At 41.3% G+C, this 20088-nt stretch overlaps 1 protein-coding gene across 2 annotated transcripts in view; it reads right to left on the bottom strand.

The window, feature by feature from the left end:
* BTBD9 (BTB domain containing 9) overlaps positions 1–20088 on the bottom strand; it is a 415915-nt gene that overhangs the window by 106629 nt on the left and 289198 nt on the right. For both annotated transcript variants that reach the window (XM_032409888.1, XM_032409889.1), the window contains exon 8: positions 8177–8366. In XM_032409888.1, the coding sequence (XP_032265779.1) occupies positions 8177–8366 (190 nt within the window). The remainder of the gene's footprint in view (positions 1–8176; positions 8367–20088) is intronic.

Here is a 20088-nt window from a genome sequence, read left to right as displayed (position 1 = left end):
TAGGATGGAATGTTCCGAATATATCTGTTAAATCCATCTGCTCCACTGTGTCATTCAGAGCCATTGTTTCCTTGTTGATTTTGTTTAGATGATCTGTCCATCGAGGTAAGTGGGGTGTTAAAGTCCCCTACTATTATTATATTATTATTGATTAGTTCCTTCCTGTTTGTTATTAACTGTTTTATGTATCTGAGTACTCCTATGTTGGGTACATAAATATTTACAATTCTTATATCTTCTTGTTGGGTTGTTCCCTTTATTATTATATAGTGTCTTCTTTGTCTTTTTTTAGAGTCTTTGTTGTAAAATCTATTTTGTCTCATATAATTGCTACTCTGGCTTTCTTTTGACATCCATTTGCATGACAGATGTTTCTCCATTGCCTTACTTTCAATCTGTAGGTGTCTTTAGGTCTAAAATGAGTCTCTTGTATGAATAAATAAATAAATAAAGTCTCTTGTAGGCAACATATAAATGGGTCTTGTTTTTTTTAATCCATTTTGCCAACTTATGTCTTTTGATTGGAGCTTTTAGTCCATTTACTTTCAAAGTAATTACTGATAGATAGGTATCTATTGCGATTTTATTACTTGTTTTGTGGTTGTTTCTAAAGATTTTTCTTACAAGTGTCTTAAGTAAAAATTCTGGATAATTACTAAACATATGTTTGTGTGTGAAATGCTGATTCAAATAGGGCTGATATCCTGTGTAAAAATGTCTTCTTGATGGGTTATTCTTTGAAAACTAGAAAAAATTTTCTTTTCATGTATCCAGCTATATTTTATGATGACTAGTTATCAAGTTCTCTAATCACTCAAGAGAGAGAAATGGCTGACATGTGAGGTGAATCAAACATACACACACACACACGTGTGCACGCACACGCACGCACACACACACTTTTGGCATTTAACCTTTCCTGCTTCTCCAAAGAACATCTGAATTCTAGGGCCCCTCCTGTATTTTTAACATGCAACTTAGTTGCCATAGCAATACTTTCTGGTCTTGAAATACATCTAGGATGAAACTGGCTGAGACATATTCACCATGCCCCCAAACTCTGCTATCTGTTTCCAGGCTCCAGGATTTCTGGTCCCCTAAGTATTCACCCAGCCCAGACTCCAGTGTCTACTGGGAACCACAGATACAATTTTTTATTCAACAATTTTTCTGGGAACCAGAGTTCTGAACTCTGAGGGTGATAAGAGAAGACTTTAGTGCAAGACAGATAGGCTGAGAGAGAAACAACACTTGGTAAATAAATCATGGATCAGTGAGACAAGGAAGAATTCTTTGGTTCGGGGCTGTGAAGGATGATGCTCAGCATGACTGATATGAAGCAAATTTTGTAAAATATCTTTCCAATTTTGACTAGAATTATAGGCAATCTTAATCCAAGCCAGAGGAGTCATATATTTAGATGTTTGTTGTATTCTTTAAACTATAAAAAGGAAATTTCTTGCTCTCTAGGTTGCAAAGAAGGCTCTCCTGATGTAAATGGATGGACTGCTTGCCTGTGCAGCACTCAGAATGAAATGGAAGCGGCGTGAAGTGCAGGAGTCAGGCGGCCCTTCCCTGTGCTAACGTGAGTGCTAACTCCACAGCTTAATCTCAGTCATTTGCTGGAGATGCCAATCATTAGCAGTGTCCTCACATACACTTAGATCAGACACACTGAGCAAATATGATGTCCAATTTAGTTGATAGATAGAACTCCCTTTAGTTGCACTAACATACTATGTTGTCAGTTCAGTCAATGAGTGTTTACTGAGTATTCACAGCACAGAGTACTGTACTAGGCACCTGGAAAGCACCGCGAGGACCCACGTCCATCTCAGTACTACAAAATCACTATCTTCAACCGGAGATTATCTGTGGTCCTGTGAGAGACTGAGGGCAGCACAGATGTAGAAAATACTCAAACAATTACAAAACATCCTTTGCGTCATTAGCTTCAGTTCCTCTCCACACCCTGATCAACCAAGTCTTCATTTGGAGCTATTAAATAGGAAACACAATTGAATGGTTTGTGATTCCTCTCCTTTTTTTTTCTGTGCCTACCTTTGGGAGGGAAGCGGATGAACAATGGCCTGGCAGGGCGGTAAGCAGTGGGAAGAAGGAAAAATAGCAATCAAAAAGGGGTCTCCGCAATTTACAAACTGAAGAGATAATCTAGAGCTGGTCGTAGCCACACAACAGTGAAAGGGCAGCTGAACTGGGCATGGGCTTGACAGCTCCCAGAGAAAGAAAAATACGCTGGGATGAATATGGACCACAGTGGCATACCTAATTTTTTTTTTTTAAAGATAAACTTGCTATTGCTTCATTTTCTCTGTGTTTAATAACCGCAAGACATAAACTGATTTCATGCTTCGGACATTCTGAGCCAGATTAACTTTTATAAGTAGTGGAACTGGTTTCTTCCTACTGAAAAATAAAAAAAGGCGCATCTCCACAGACTAAAGAGATTATGAATACCCACCAAGAACATACTTTGGGCTGGACCCATTTTGTCCTAACATACTATGTTCATATAACACTTTTCAACTGAGGAACTCTAACTATTTTTGTGTCATTAACTCTTTAATCCTCATAGCACCCAGAGAGACTATGGGTCTATTTAGTTGCATCTACGTGCACGGTTTCATCTCTGGACAGCCTACTTACTTGCAATTAAGTTTGTTAGTTAAAGCATTAGGGGAGTTTTACTTACAGTATTGCGCATATCAATTACAAAGCAATCATTTTCAGGCTAATGTAAAAATTGTTAATTCAACTGACTATCTTATAATTAGGGTTTCCACAAAGTGCTGTCACTGATTAGCTGAAAAGGACTGGGTGAGAGGTGTACGTAATACACAGCATGTGTGATTCTCATATCAGCCTGAAAACACTGATAAAGATACCATGATTAGCAAGTAGAAGGATAATAAGTCTTAAACTAAGGCGACAGAGGGACTATAAACTAAGACATTAGGTAGATTTGGTTAGTTATTATGACTTTACCCTGGTCTTTTTATGTGGGCAGGCCTCTGAAGATTTCCTGTTATTTAAATTTTAATGTTTTAAAGCGGCACAAAAATGATATAATTACTACTCAGTTCCCCACTTGTAAGGTATATTCCAGACAATTTCTCTCTTTTTCTCTCATATACAATGAATAACTTTGGCTGTGCCTGTAAACCTAGCAACAACAAAGCCAAGCTTCTTTATTTCCCAGTTACACGGCCTGCTCTGACTCTTGGGAGAGAGAAAGAAAAGAAAGAGCTGGGGAGCAAGTTTCCTGCCAGGCTGCAAGGACTGGATGCCTCCGCAGTTTCTCTTCCAGGAGCTGGGATAAAGGCAGGTCAGGAGCAACGAAGGTGCTTCTGAAGGCATGGCGGCCTCCCCCGCCCGGCCCCTCTTCTCCTCAGCCAAGAAAACTCTCTTCTCATGGTGCTAATGAAACGCTGGGATGGATGTGTGGTGGTGGGTGGGATGGTTCTGGAAGTTGGTGACTGAATATAGAAATAGCAACAAATCTCAGGGCTGTCGACTCTCTAAGTCACCTCCCTCACCTTGCCTCTTGCTCTCCGCCCCCTTCACCCAGCTCCAGCCACACTGGCCTCCTCGCTGCTCCTGTCAGCTGCCAGACATGCTCCCCCTTGGGGTCTTGGTACTCTGCCTGTGATGCTCATCCCCTAGGTCCCCAGATGGCTTGCTCTTCCCCTCCCTCAGGCTCTGCACAGGCCTTCCCTGACCACTGCGTCTAAAATAGCACTGTCTCTACACCCAACCCCCCACTTCCAGTTTGTTCTGCAGCCCTTCAAAGAATCTGACATGTTACAAACAGTGTTGTTTACTGTTTATCTCCCCCTGACGAGAACGTCAACTCTATGACAGTTCCGATGTTTGTTTTCTTTATTCTTTATTCAATGCTCTATCCCTGGTGCTTAGAACAGTGCCTGGCACACAGTAGAAGGCTCAAGAAATGTTTATTAACTGAGTGAAAGAAAATGGGGGGGAGGAGGAGGGATGGTCAGGGGTCATGTTTCAAGGTCAGCCTCTCCAGAACACCACAAGGGGACTGGTACCGGACACACTTGCAGGATTAGGCACCCGCGGACTGTGGTTAGGTGCAAGCATTGTCTGTCAAGGAAGAAGGCTCTGCTTGCCTACCTGGCTACAGGTAAAGGCTCAGGAAAGGAAGAAATGATTTCTGTGGATGAAAACAGACAAACAAAAGACATCTTTACCCACAAAACAATTATATCCTCCCTTAGGAAAAAAGACTGCAGTGATCAAGACAATTCCTGTCTGAGTCCTTTGTCTTCATAGTCACCATCTACGAAGAAACCCGAATTTTTTAAAGCCAGTGTACCGGGGCGCATGGGTGGCTCAGTTGGTTAAGCGACTGCCTTCGGCTCAGGTCATGATCCTGGAGTCCCGGGATCGAGTCCCACATCGGGCTCCCTGCTCAGCAGGGAGTCTGCTTCTCCCTCTGACCCTCCTCCCTCTCATGCTCTCTGTCTTTCATTCTCAAATAAATAAATAAAATCTTAAAAAAATAAATAAATAAAGCCAGTGTACCATGTGATTTGGCTTCCACAGAGGAAGAGTTTCCAGGATTGCCAGATCTCCTGCTTCTTAGATGGGGAAAGTGTTAGTCATTCAGCTCTGTAGCACTCTCCCTCTGGGTGTCAATTCAGAACCATTGAGCTTTTTCAGATACAGTGACCAGGAAAGCAAGTCAGTCATCACAAGCAATAGAAGCTGTGGGTCAAATGTCACTGACTAATCATCCTGTCATTGGTCAATTGCCCATCCTCATGAAGAGGTGCCACTGATCCAGTTTCCTATCAATAAATGTCTGTCTGGGCACATCAGCGGCTGCTAACCACGGCCTGCCAGGGTATCCAGCATTGTCCACAGGCATTGGTAGTTAAGAAATCCCTCTCCCTTTCTTCTTAATAATGTCACAGAAGAGGCAAATGCAGATCCTGACAACATAATGTTAGTTTCACAGAGACGTGTCTCTGAGTGCTCAGCCAGTTTTACAGGGCTTCAATTGCATGGATTTTCTCACTGCAAAAACAATAGCTGGGCTTAAGGAAGTTTGGCGGCTCAGATATACAATTCTGCCTTTGGTTGTGCTCATGCTCATTACCGCTACTCGGAGTCCCGGAAAGAAAAAATAGTTTGGGGGAGCCATTTTCATTCCATATTTAAAGACAGCCAAGTGTTCACTGTTCTCTCTTGCTTTAAGCCCCAGTGACACCTTTTCCTGGGGTCAGATCGAATATCTATGATTGTTTGGGTAGAGCTAGAGGTCAAGGTGGCCTGGCCACACAAAGAGTCTGTTTGTCCCACTCTGAGTTGTCACCTTGGCGGTGACGTCATGTGTTCCTGCTGAAACTAAAATTCTAGATCTCCTACTGTACTTGCTATCTTGACAGACTACCTCATCTACACATTTGATCTGTCAAGGGACGCTTACTCTGAGTTGCCACAGGCTTTATATGGCAGGGGAGCCTGGGAGAAGACAGCATATAAACGACTATAATACAAGTACGACAAATGCTCCAGTAGGAACTACGTACAGAATGTGTGGGGATCGAAAACAGAGGTCTGAATCCACCCAGGAGATAATGGGAGGTGAGGGAAGCACTCCCGGAGGAGCGGAGTCCTGGAGGGGGAGTAAGAATCAGGTAAGAAAGAGGTGATGGGAAGGTCATGAGAGACACCAGCAATGAGAACAGTAGGTTCCAAGAGTTGAAGGCATAGAGGTGAGAGAGGGGTGGCGTGTGCAAAACTGCAAGTAGCTGGACAGGCTAAGCCAGGCACGTGTAGGGGTGGAGAGAGAAGCAGGTGACAAGGCTGTGTAGACAGAAGAAAGTCAGATTGTTCTTAAATGCCTTTGTCCGAACTTTCTCCTGAAGGGGTGTGACCACATCAGATCTGGGGTGGGGAAATGGTTGCAGGTGGGGAAGGACGGGCCAGATGGAAGTCTGGCCGACCAGGTGGAGGAGAGAAACTACAAAGGTACAACTGTGGTAATGGCAGTGGGGATGGGGAAGAGCAGAAGGCTTTCTGAGATATGTAAGAGCCAGTACTGACAGAACTGGCTGAGGAGGGGAAGTGAGGGAGAGGGGTAAATTTGGGAAGATTGTCATGTTTGTGGCTCAGTCTATGGATAGATGGGTGGTGCCACTGTATGAAATGGGGGAAATCTTAAGGTGACTTGAGCAGAGGAAGGGGGGATAATGGGATTCCATTTCTGACATGTTGGTGTGAGATGCACATGTAGCACTGCTGGTGTTGGGGGTAGAGTACCAGGTAAGCAGACAGAATATAGGGAACATTAAAAGAGAGTGGGAAGAGCTACTAAGCTGTCAGTTTGCTTCCGTCTTCATTGACGAAAAGACTGGTCTTCAAATTAGAAATGGCAGAACAAACATAATAAAGAGAAAATTGAAGCCCCAAATAGGTGAAGTGAAAGAAAGAGAGTATCTAGTCAATTTAAATGATTCCAAGTCTCCTGGCTCCAGTGAGTTACACCCCACGCCTGCTGAAAGAAATTGCAGATGTAATCTCAGAGACACGATTGGTAATCTTCAAGAAACTGTGAAGACTATAAGGAGTGCCAGTGACTGGAGAAGGACAACGGTTCCCCAGATTTGTAAAGTGAAGAGGGATAGACTGTAATGGGAAATATTTAGATAAATTTCACACCATCTATGGCAAAAATCCTAGAATGGCTTAAATAGATGGCCTAGGACTGCTCTAGTTAACGCATGCAGCTGAGAAAAAAGGAAGGATGGAGTCTTGTTTGCTATCTGACGGAGGTTTATCTGCACTGGTAGCTTGCCCAGACTGACTGTGGCTTCTCTTTCCCCCTCCTGAAGCACCAAGCTGGTTTGTCTGGTCCACAGCATGAAGCCAAGGCTTCTCTATCTGTGTGATGGGTTGCCTATGTTACTCAACCCGTATGTGGCCCTTTATGAAAAGGGGTTGACAATTTAAATAAAGAAATCCTCAGTCTGAATTCTCCCAGAAATCCAGCATCACTCATCAGGGTGGCCCCTGGGGATTGGCAGGCCGCAATAATCTCTGTGATTATTAGCCTAAACATCAATAAACCTTTGCCTATTAAAATCCTACTACCTCATTTTTTGTGCTTTTTCTCTCTATACACAATGACTTTAACATGAGAACAGGGAACAACAGAGCAAATGTGGTGGAACATGATGGTGGGGGGAAGGCAGTCACGTCCCACCGATATCCCCACCCCTGGCAGTCTCAGATATCATGTAAAATACCTTATCTACTGTTAAACATAAATATATAACATAAATATATATACATTAGTCTTTCAGAGACCTCCTTGGAACCTTCAGAAAAAAAGCAAAAAAAGGGCAGCCTATTCAATACCCACATGGCTCTCTTGAACTACAAGTATATCCTCTGAGGGATGTCACCAGTCTCACATTTTAAAATTACATGACCCCAGGGTCGCCTGAGTGGCTCAGTCGTTAAGCGTCTGCCTTCGGCTCAGGTCATGATCCCAGGGCCCTAGGATCGAGCCCCGCATTGGGCTCCCTGCTCGGCAAGAAGCCTGCTTCTCCCTCTCCCACTCCCCCTGCTTGTGTTCCTGCTCTCACTATCTCTCTCTCTGTCAAATAAATAAATAAAATCTTTAAAAAAAAAAATAAATAAAATTACATGACCCCATAAATCAAGCAATGTTGGGTTAAAATTCCTTTCTGAAAACAAGACAAAATGAAATGAAAACCACCACCCAAAACCCAGATTTTCATTAAGAAGATTTCTTTTGTTAGTACCAGGTCTCATATTCACATATTTGGTTCCGATGTAAATTTATTGGAGTTGAAAATTAGTTTTGATTCTATATAACCTCTCCTGGCATTATCCTCTAAGTCCCTAGCCAACACAAACTGAGACTGAAGAAGGAGGTGAGCCATAACCAGGGAGAGGCATCTAATCTAGTCTCGCTGCAAGTCTAATTTTGGTGTATCCTCCCACCAGAAGATCCACACAGGCACCCTGTATCTCTTTGTTCCTCCCCCTTCAATATTTAGAGCAAAGAACAGAAATGTATCTTCACTGAAGTTCCAAAACAGAATTTGCACGCGTGTCTTCCATTTCAAAAGTAACGAATGGAAAGGAATCTTCTTACCGTATTGACCCGATCATGTACGGCTGTGCCAGCTGAACCACAATCGCACCACTTCCCAACTGATGACACGTATAGCCAGAATCCCAGTCATAATTCTTGGTGTCGCCATTCAGCAAGGCATTTCGGCTCCGACTGACTCCTTCAATCACACTGGCACAATCAGCAATTGTTGCAACATTCTCCACGGGAACTGTGAGCCCAACACAAGATTCAGCATCAAGATAAGGGAAGCCAAACATATCCTGATAGTGTGCTATGAACAAAATGAATTACTATCTCACATCAATGATAAAGGGGAAATTAGAACCTCTTGATTATCTCAAGACATGAACACATTTTCCATGCCAAATTGCTTCAAGAAAAAAAGTTGAATCTAAGATTGGAACAAACCAAACCACATGTAGTAATTAACCCTGAAGTATTTTACTATTAAGAACCATGATACCCCATAAAATACAGAATGGATAAATACATTTCAAAATATTACTACAATGGGAAACTACACATTAACTGACCTTAATGAACTACAGTTATGTACAAACAGATGAATCGAAAACCATAATGTTGTTTTCCCAATAAAAAAAAATCTTGACTTCCAAAAAACCAAAAACCCAAAAAACAAGAAATACACACAATGTTGAGGGAAAAAAGCAAGGCACAGAAAAACACAGATTATGAGTTCATTTATACAAAGTTTTTAAAAAGGCAGAACTAGAAATATGCTTTGTTTAGGGGATACATACATAAATGTAAAACTAAAAAGGAAATCCAGGGAATGATTATATAAAGTTCAGGATAATGTGTCTGGGAAGAGGGGGCTGAAATCTTGCAGGGACTCCCACCAATGGGTCCAAATATTAACTGATTTCATTTCTAAGAGGAAATCTTGGGAGGGCTTCAAAAGTACTGGTTTTGTTCTGTTTTTAAGCCAGGTGGTAGGTACACAGGTGCTTGTTTTATTACTATTCTCTAAACTGTATGTACTTGTTACATTCAGTAAATATCATAAATTTGTTTAGAGAAACATGATATACACATAGATTCAGTGTTTTAGAATTCATAAAGCAGGAAGATGATCTAGGAAATGGTACCAATCCCTTTTCAAAATACACTGTTGCCCTCAGCCATGACTTGTTTCCCTTTTTTGTTTGTTTACTATTCCAGGCATTTCAACACAGAAGGCTTTTCTCTTTGTTCATGAACTGCTATGTTTTGAAACACCAGCTCTGTTTTGATTTTGAGTCTCTCTCTCTACTTCAAATCCGTATCAACCTGTTCATTTTTAAAGCCAAGGGCTTCCACAAAATGATAGCTATCTAAAAATGATGTAGATTCTCTAACCATGGAGAAGAGAATAATAAAAGGTAAGGGCCTTTTAAGTCCCCTGGGACCTTTTCTGTGCATTTTCCAGTGTTGGGGTTTTAATTTAATTTATTATTCAACCCAAATCTAAAATTAGGCCCAGCTACTTACCTTCAAGATTTGCAACTTACTTTATATAATTTTAAAATAGGTTGGAAAAAAAGACAATTTCTCATTAGATATATACTGTACTTTTCAGTATATTATATACTCTCTGAAGAGAGAGGGTGAGCAGTACTACCGCCATGCCAAAACATTTCTACCTTGATAATGATGTGCAGTACATAATCTTACATGTATCTTCTACACGATGTATTTATTTTCCAAAGCTGGGCATGCCTGACTTGAGCCCTCATCTTCTACAGCTTCACTAACTGCTTTGCTCTCTGCAGATGAGGAAGCCATCCACAGATAAAAAAGGGAGAAGGGGAAGGAGAAAGGGAGAGAGGACGGATTTCTGGTGACAAATCCCTTGACTACCAAGCTTAACTCCAAAGCAACAAGCAAACACACTAGTAAAATAACCTCTAAGGACAGTTTCCTGGCAGAGAAGGAAGGGGCTCAGAAAGAAGTTCCCCAGGACTTGGAAAGACAAGGAAGGACTGTATTTGGAGGCTAAGTCATGGTACCTCTATTTCATGGAAAAGGGGGAGTACTGGGTGATTTGGAAGGTGGAACTTAAGGAAGTGGCACAAGGTGCACAGTAAATTGAACTGAGACATAAAATAATACTGTAGACAGGAGCTTAGGCTGCAGTAACAGCCCCCATTCTCCCTTCCACAGTGCACGTTTATTTATGTATTTATGTATTTATGTATTTATTTATTTTTTTGTGCACCCTATGTATTCAGTGATGATCAGAAAAGTGGTTCTGCTCACTGTATCAGCCAAGGGCCTGAGTGACAGAGGCTTTGTGTTCATATGAATTTCCTCAGTTACAGCAGCAAAGAGAAGAAAGAGAGCTGAGTCCTGGTTCTTAAGACCCGTCCCCCAAAGTAACACACATCACCTCTCTCACGTTCGGGTGACCAAGGCAAGTCACAGGGCCTTGCCTAACTTCAAAGGGGGTGGGAAAGTGCAATCCTGTTGTGTGCCCAGGAGAAGAAAGGAGAATGGTTGGTGAATAATATTAACATTTACCACAAACATTAAACCAGGACGAAGGAACATTCAATAGAAAGATAAATCTAGTCCATTCATGTAGGGTCTATAAAATATTTCAATCCATAAACATGCCAAAATTTATTTATCCAGTCTCCCGCTAAGGGACGTTTTGATTGTTACCACTGTTTTCTTTGCAATTACAAACAAAGGAGTCTGTGTACATGGTAAGAGTTTCTTAAAGGAACACATAAGATATTATACATGTATATATGCATGAATTACACTCATGACTATGAGTTACCTTCAATTTTCCTGGATATTGCCAAATTATTCACCAAAGTAGTTATAAAAATTCACACTCTCAACGCATTGCTCCACATTCTTACCAACTCTTGGTAATGCCAGACAGATGAGTGTGACATGATATCTCAATGTGGTTTTAGTTTTTCATTTTTCTATTTGGTGAAGCTGCACAGTTTTTTTCTTTTTCTCTCCTCTGGAATCATTCACCTTTCTTCTGTAAACTACCGATCTTTACCTTTTGTCTATTTTTCTACCATCTTTTTAATTGATTTGTGGGATGCCAATCTTTTGTTGGTTAATGTTGAGATGAAATATTAATCTTTTAAGATTGGTGCCTTTCCTTTCTTGTTTATAAATTCTTTCCCACCCTCAATTCCTAAAGATATTGTCCTGTATTTTATTCTAAAAGTTCTCAAATTTTGCTTTTCACATGTGGTTCTTTAATCTACTTAGGATTTATTTTTGGTATACTGTGTGTGACACAGAAAATCTACTTCCATCTTTTATTCGTAAGATGAGCCAATTTCACCACCACCATTTAATGAACTCCTGCCCCACTAACTTGTGTTATTTCACTCACACACAAAATTTTCATAGATATTCATCTTTTTAAGATCTATGCTGTGTTTCACTGATTTGCCTAGCCTTGTGCCTTTACCATGCTATAAACTATAAGTTTATAGTAATCTTAAAATCTGATAAGTGAACACCTTTGTTCCCTCACCTTCCCCTTCTTTTCTTTTTTTCTTCCAAATTGTCTTTGATATTCTTGGCCCTTTGGGAAAAATTTTCATTTTATCTACCCTTTCAAATTTAGTGGCATAAAAATTTTCATAGTATGTCCTCTTTTTCATCCCAAATATTTGTATTTGTACCTTTTCTTTCTTTTTTGATCAGTCCTATATAGCTTGTCTTGTTTATTAGTGTTTTCAAAGGAGCAACTTTTGGTTTTGTTGATTTCTTTATTTCCTACTTCACTAAATTCTGCTCTTCTTTTTATTTTTTAATTGTTTATTTACTTTGGGGGGGAGAGCATGCGCATGCGTGAGTGTGGGAGGGCGGGCAGAGGGAGAGGGAGAGAGACTCTCAAGGAGGCTCCACGCCCAGCACAGAGCCAGACATTGGGCTGGATCCCAGGACCCTGAGATGAAGACCTGAGCGGAAATCAAGAGTCTGACATTTAACCAACTGAGCCACCCAGGTGCCCCTCCTCTTATTATTATTATTTCTTCCTTCAATTCCTTTTAAATTACTCTGCTTTGTTTTCTAACCATCTGAAGTGAAACTCATTAACCTTTCTTCTTTTCATACAGTCAAAACTTATTTATCCACACTTAACCAATTTATTCACCATTACTATTTTTTATATCCTCCTTTCTTCTTGGTACAACTTCCTTCTTTCTCAGACACATCCATTAGTATTCAGCAAAGTCTCTGTTTGAAAGTGCATTTTGCCACCACTCTTGAAAAGTAGGTTAATTGATATGGAACTCCTGGTTAAAAGCTGTTTTTCCTTAGCACTTTGATGATATTATTCCATAGTCTCCTGGCTTCTACTGTCAAGTCTGCTAAAGTCTGCTATCCCTCTAACTTGTAATTATTTTTTGCCTACAGTTAATTTTAAGTTTTTTGTTTTTGTTTTTGGTGTTTTGCAATTTTACTAAGTTGTACCTAGAGGTAGATTGAATTTATCCTTCTCAGGACTGAATATGAGCATTTATGGCTTTTATCAAGTCTGGAAAATTTTGGCCATTATTTCTCTGAATACCAATTCTCCCTCCTTTTCTTCTCTTCTTTTTTTCTTCTCGAACTCCTACTGGACCTCCGTTGGAACTTTTCATTCTATCCTCCATGTTTCTTAACTGTCCTTTCATTTTTCTCTCTGTACCTCTTTTTGAAGCATTCTAGGCAATTTCTTAATTCAAATTACTATTTGTATTTACTCATTCCCTTTAGGTGTGTCTAATCAGCTGTTCAACCTGTCCACTGAGTTACTGAAATTTCACTATTAAACAAAAACTATACAGTATTGAAAAATAAGTGAACTAGGGCTATGTGTATCAACCAGGGTCAGTCCCACAAAGAAAACTGGTTAAGGAAAGAGGAAGTAAGGAAAAACCATGAAATATGATTCCACTTCTGTCGTTTAGTGATACATGCTTGTGTGGTGAGATCAGGAAGGAAACTCAGGGAATGGTGAACACTGAAATTCAGGAAGAGAGGGGGGAAGCCACCAAGGGAGGGGTGCACACAGGGCTGTAGAGGTTTGGGAGTCTTCTCTTCAGTGTAGTGGTTAGCATGCCACTGCTCCTATTCCCCAAACTTCACATATATGCCCTTTATATTCGTTTGTACATATGGAATTCTGTGGGTTTTTTCAAGTTTCACACATTTTAACACTGTTTTTATGAAAACCAGAATGATGGCAAGTCTCTGAAAGGATAAAACCCTTTATGATTATTTTGAATACTGATAGCCTCTGCAGCAGCTGCTAGGTTTTTATCAGTTGTCTTTGAGGACTTTTCCTGAGTTTGTCAGTCTCCATCTATGCAACCTTACTGCTTCACAATTTTATCCCCAGATATCTGATTTTTAACTAGTAGTCAATTAGTGTAGCAGCATCAGAGATTATCACAAAATCATTACTGGTATGGTTTCAAGCTCTCTGGAAAACAAGGCTGGGATAAGTGCTAAGAATTCCTTTTCTAGAGACACATTTATAAATGGGTTTATTCAAGAAGACTCAGTCTCTAAAATTTTCTCTAAGCACAATTGCCCTAGTAATATTACCCTCTGATTCTCTGGAGCCTTGAGGTGATCTAACATATATGCTACATTGAAGAATTGTGCCTTCTTAACAAGGAATCCTCTATCTATGAGCTGGAGGATAAAATACCACTTTGATCTTGACATAATTATTCATTAATGTTTATTAGTCAAAGTCTGGATCTACGATGTGTGCCCAACACGGACACACACAGACACATCTTAACATAAACACAGAGATGAACCATACCAGTAAAATCGACCCCAAATCCCAAATTTCCTTTTAAGAAATGGCTTTTGCTAGAACTCTACTGGCAACTTGATAAGCAACTGTATCTACCTAATAAGGTACAAAATCAAAAGATTACCACTTTTCTTAATTCTCATTCCTATTTTTTGATAATGAGTCAAATTAACAGTATAATGACCAAATCATACCAACTTATGGAAAGAAGAAAAGTACAGGGACCTAGGCACAAACCCAGCAGGATAATGACCTTTTATAAACAACCAAGATGACCCCATCATTCCAGCACTGTGCCAATTCTTAATATCCAGACCAGTATGTCCACCTGATCTCCAATCTCCAATCACTGGAGATTGAGAATGTGAGTGTCGTAAGGTCAGGAGCTTTCCTTTTTCTCACTGCTCTAGTCCCAGCTGCCAAGCAACAGTGCTTAGCAGAGAGTATGTGTTAGGTAAATATTTGCTGAATGAATGAATCAGAATGAGAAAAAAAAGGATGCTTGCGTAGGCTGTAGCACTTTACCTTAATATAGTTCCTTACCAAAAGCTAGAAAACCTAAAAGTTACTGAATAAAGCAGAAAAAAAATGCTTTCTCAGTGAAAGTTTTCTTAGAAAAGTAAAGTATGATTAGTCTCTGGGTCTTGACCTAACCACTCAAAAGAAAACAAATATGCCCAGCGCAGAAGAGCGGCTATGTATGCATCGCACACACCCTCGGCCCTCGCAGCTTCTCCTTTCCTAAAGTGTACCCCATATCCACGAAGCTTGGTCACTCATGGTAGACTAAAACATTTTCTGATGGAGAAACCACTTTGGGGAGAGGAGGAATGTCTGTAACAGTGTGGCTTTTAAAGAACAGAAAAGCTCTTTTATGCCTGCGGGGAGAGTGCTCTGCTTTAGTTACACTACAGGAGTCCTTCCAGAAGAGGTTTGTCCTAGAAGTCACTGCTGGGCTTACTAACACATAGAGACCACATTTTCCATTTCAGCAGGAAAGAGCTCTATTATTAATTCCTCTTCCTAGAAACACAAACCTCAGCCTGCCTAGCTGAAGTGTCTAATAATTACACAATGGTTTGAATAAGTTTTGTGGTCTCTTTTACTGGGAAAATTTAGGGAGTGATTCTGACTGCAAAGCACAGAAGCTGTTTTTCTTCTTCGTTGGGGCCAAGCCACTCCCCATCTGAATGCTCATTACACTCTTTCATATGCGTCTGATAAATTTATTAAAAACGCCATCTGGATGGGACTTGGCTTTGTGCTCTATTTCCAGTCTTCCAGTTTCCTCTCTCATCCCCATGGAATTTCTGCCCCAATTTGTGTCACTTTGTTGACAAAACCATACTGCCCAAATCCAGCATCTTGTATCTGTCTCTTTCTGGTTTCCCCTCGTCATCCCTCAGCTACATACCTATTACAGTAGCCTGTGCTATGAGCAAAAGGCAAAGAGGAACAGCCTGGGCAGAAATTACTTTTCCCCCTCCATGCACATAGCAATTCTGCTCAGACAAATTTAATATGCTGCCTCTGAATGCAAAAGTTGCATGTTAACCAAGTGTCTACATTCTGCAAGTGTATGAATATTGGGATGACTCAGGCTGTGGGGAACTGCAGAAAAAGTGATCTGAAAACAATTTTACTGTTCTCCGTTCATACGCCAGACCAGGGGTGGCCAACAGCTTGCCAGTAAATTTAATTCAGGAGTAATAAATTTTTTAAAAGGCAGTACTACTTCACTAGGACATGACCTGAGGACCACCTGTGCCAGCTCTATTTAAAGATAAGACTGACATGTTATTCAACTGTCTCCAGAGATCACCTTTGAGAGGTGGGGGGGAAACCGCACTTGAAGCAGATTTTTAAAAATGAAATAACACTTAGCACTTGCAGAGGACTGTCATCTTCATAAGCCATACTGGTGTTAGGCTTCATTCAGTGTTTCCCTGGCTGTTTTTACTATCAACTGCTTTCTTTCCTTTTTTTTTTTCTTTTTAAGATTTTATTTATTTATTTGAGAGAGAGAGAGATAGTGAGAGCAGTAACACAAGCAGGGGAGTGGGAGAGGGAGAAGCAAGCTTCTTGCTGAGCAGGGAGCCCGATGTGGGGCTCGGATCCCAGGACCCTGGGATCATGACCTGAGCCGAAGGCAGACGCCTAATCATCTGAGCCACCCAGGCGCCCCATTACCTACTGTTTTCTAATAGCACACTAGTTCATGCAGCAAACAAGTGCTTAATAGTCTTGGAGTAGATTCTTCTCCATTGCCAAGATTTTCACAAAGAATTTCTTTCAAAAAGCCTACTAAGAAAAAAAAAAGCCTACTAAGGCTATTAAAGGCTATTAGCTTAAGATCACAGCTAGATATTCCCCTACATAACTATACCTTTTTTTTTTTTTTTTTTTTTTTTTTTAGAGAGACAGACTGTATGGAGTGAGCAGGGGGGCAGGGAGGGGAACAGGGAGAGGGAGAGAGAGAATCTTAAGCAGGCTCCATGCCCAGAATGGAGGCTGATCTCAGGATCCTGAGATCATGACCTGAGCCAAAAATCAAGAGTCAGACCTTAGCAGACTGAGCCAGGCACCCCTGAGCTATACTTTCTTTCTTTCTTTTTTTTAAAAGGGGACTAAAAGGGGACTCACCCTAGGCGCCTATCCCCAGGCCTACATAGGAACTTACTGCTGACCATGCAAACTTCCAAACTGTAATCCAACCTTCGGTCAAGTTATTCAAAGGAAAAAATACCCACAGCTGTTATGTCTTAACAGCTGTAAAAGAACAATAGCTAATTAGAGCATAAGCCCATCATTCTTGGAAACTATCAGAAAGCTGCCAAAATGTATTCTACAACACTGGCGCTAAGTTACATTAATTCCTAGTTTTATCTATTGGGTTAAAAAAAATCACTTTTCAATCATGTTATATCACATTGCTGAAGAAAAACCACTGACTATGTGGGACGTGCAACTTTTAAACTCCTTCCCCCAATTTTCCCCCAGTTCCCATCTCCGTGAGAGGGCCGCTTCCTGACACAGTTCCAAAGGATTCAGATGGGAGTACCTCTCTGCACCCACAGGGGGAGCCCGTGGGAAGAAAGCAGACCATGCCTTTTGAATGCTGTGCTATCCCCCCACCCCCTCCCACCCCCCGCAATTCCTCCATGCCTCTTTTCCTTCTCTTTGCTTTTCACTCTCATCTGTTTTAGGCAGTATGAATTTCCGTGCTCTCGTCATTCCTGTTCTGGCTCCACTTCTGAGACTATCAAGGTTGCCCAAATCACGCCATCTCCTGAGACTGCATGGGCTTTGACAGTCCTGCTGGACTCCACCCAGCCCGTAACACTTTCCCAAACTTCAAATGCGCCACCCCCTGGCCCCTTCCCCAAACATATGCAAACTTTATAAGGCCCTGGCTCCAAACCCTTTAGAGGGAACGGCAGCTTTCCAGAAGATGAAGGGGAGAAATCAGAGGTGGTTATCCCCAGGGCCAAGGTGAGGTGGGTGGGGCCACTGGATCTCAAAGGCACAAGTTCACTAGCATCAGTGAATTCTCTCCTCACACCAGGGCCTTTGAAGGAAAGCATGGTCCAGAACTAACTGTTTAAGAGGTTCACTCTCTTATGTGTGGCTCAAATGCTGGAGGTTTTAGCTGTGAAAATCTTCAATTCCAAAAGACCTTAAAGAATCAAGCATTAGATGTTTAACAGCAGTAACCACTGCAGTGTATCAAAGAGGCATTCACTCTGTAGGCGAGGCCTTGAAATTTAGGACAAAGGCATTTCCGGGTATAAGAAAAAAGATATCCCAAATATCCAACTATGTGTTTGAATAATAGGCAATATCTCATTGGGGCGATTTTTTTCTTTTCTCTGGACATAATCTATCAGAGACAGGGACTACATCTGCCCCCTACATCAGGACAAGTTACTCAAGCTGATATGGGGGGATGGGAGGGGAGGGAAGAGGGGTTTAGGGGTGGGTGGGTGGTGGGATACCTAACATACAAAGAGTCACTGAAACTGGTTTTGCAATTTTTGGAAACTCAAAAAATTTTACAAAGTTATATGTAAAAGGTGTTTTTTCTCTGAGTAGTATAAGTTTTACATGGATTTATTTTTCCTCATGTCCTAAAAGATGTTGAAATCAACAGACTTATTTTTGTTCCATGCCACTGGTTGAAAGGTCTTATCAAGTCTTAAGGATTTTATGACTAAAGAGCAGAGAAATACTATAGATTGGGGGAGTGTTCCTCATTCACGCTGGGCATAGAATAAAGGATATGCAAAAGGTTGTTTCAAAGCCCCACAAAAGAAGTAGCAGTTTGCTCAATACTTTTTTGTAAGGAAGCTTTTTTTTTTTAAACTATTCCTTTAATAAAGCAGTAACTTTCCTTTTTATTATAAGCTGAAGGATGCATCTGGTTCAAACTTCAACAATTTACAGTCAATGATTCTGGGATCATGGATAACTCTTGAGTCTTAAGCTCTTGAATGATATTTCTTTAAAATGCATCAATAACTATAAAATTTGAGTTTTTACTAAAAGTAGCTTTGGTAGTGAGGTGTCCCAAACCTGATGTGGAGCCCTGTACATTGTACAGAAAATGTCCTGATCGGATCTGTGACAAGTATGCAATTCTGCTTTGGCAGAATTTTCCTGCCACACCTTTTGGAGGCAGAGAAAAAGACTGTAGAGAACGCCAACTTCTCACATGTGTTAGCTCCCACAAACCATCCTGGAATGAGTTGTGTGAGAAGAATCTCTGAGAATCTCAAGGGAGCAAGACTGGAATTGAGAAGAAACAGATGGGTAAAGGTAAGTCTCAACTTCTGAATATTGGGCTCTCAGAATTGAGACTCTTTAATCAAACAACACAGGACGCCGAGGGGAAAACCTTGCCTCCTGGGCACTGTCCCAGTTTTAGCCTGAGGGACCAGCCCAGGGCTGTGGAGAGGCTGAGCAGTCCCCCGTGGGGGAGTGGAGGTGATGCCTCCAAGGCTGAACTTGGGGTCCCTGAGAGAATCCGGCTGCCCGGCTTCAAAGACTGACAATCAGAGTCTTCCAGGTGACCTGGGCCAACTCTATTCATACCTCTAAGTAAAGTAGTTACCAGACAAAAAAGCCTCAGCAAAACATACAATGTATACTACCTTCTGGAGGCCAAAGCTAATCTAGATTGAGGAAACAGAATCGTGCTATATTTTCCAGTAGACTTACAGTATATGATCAAAAAAATTCTTGTCTGAAATAGAATAAAAAGTAATTTAAAAAGAGCCTTTTGCTAGTATTTTTGATTATTCTTTTAATGGTTTACACTTAGTGCTTTGGGAAATGAAAAAACGGGTGCAAGTATTTTTAAATAAACTTTATTAGGAATATTGTCAAACCTGCCTATTAAGCAGCATCTGATGTCTGAGTTCTAGCTCTCTTCATACCATATCTACACACCTGAAGCCTGAGAGAGGAAATGGCTGCCCTCCCCTGCCCGCCTTCAGCTCTAGCAGCCACGGGCCAGGCCGTGCACCGCGATGCAGGCACCCGAAGAACCACCCTCAGCTCAGTAAATGGCTTCTTAGGCGATCTTGCGGAGGGCATTCAACTGCCCTGGGACGAGGTTTCTTCACTTAGAAAGAGAATAATCCCTTCTTCTCTCTACCTTATGGATACTGACCGAATAAATTAGATGCTTACAAAAGCACCTTGAGATTTTCAGAGATGCACAAGGCCCAGGATTGGCACTTCCTTAACCATGAAAGCGCCAGGTTTTTGCCCATGTGGAATGGGTCGATGGGACCAGCGTTTCGGAAATCTGGGTATCACACAAGAGGGGAGACTTTTATTCCCACGAGCCACTCTATAATTGTAAAAGAACAGGGGGCAAGGGAAGGAAGGACCAATAACAATTCTACCGACCTGCAAAAACTATTAGCGCCAGCTGGCAGTTTCAGAATAACCACAAAAGCAGGTCCTTCCGGTCGATATTTGCTGGGAACAGCAGTTTCTGACCTACTGAATCAGATCAAGATCATCTGAGTCATTAGACCAAAGAAGCCTGTGTGTGCTAACGGTACAGTGGCTAGGGGTCTCTTGTCATTAAACGAAGGGGTCTGCCTGCAGCCTGCCTTCTAGGAGA

Source organism: Phoca vitulina, unplaced genomic scaffold, assembly GCF_004348235.1.
Source record: "Phoca vitulina isolate PV1807 unplaced genomic scaffold, GSC_HSeal_1.0 scaffold11, whole genome shotgun sequence".
Lineage (NCBI taxonomy): Eukaryota > Metazoa > Chordata > Mammalia > Carnivora > Phocidae > Phoca > Phoca vitulina.
This window is presented reverse-complemented; position numbering and strand designations above follow the sequence as displayed.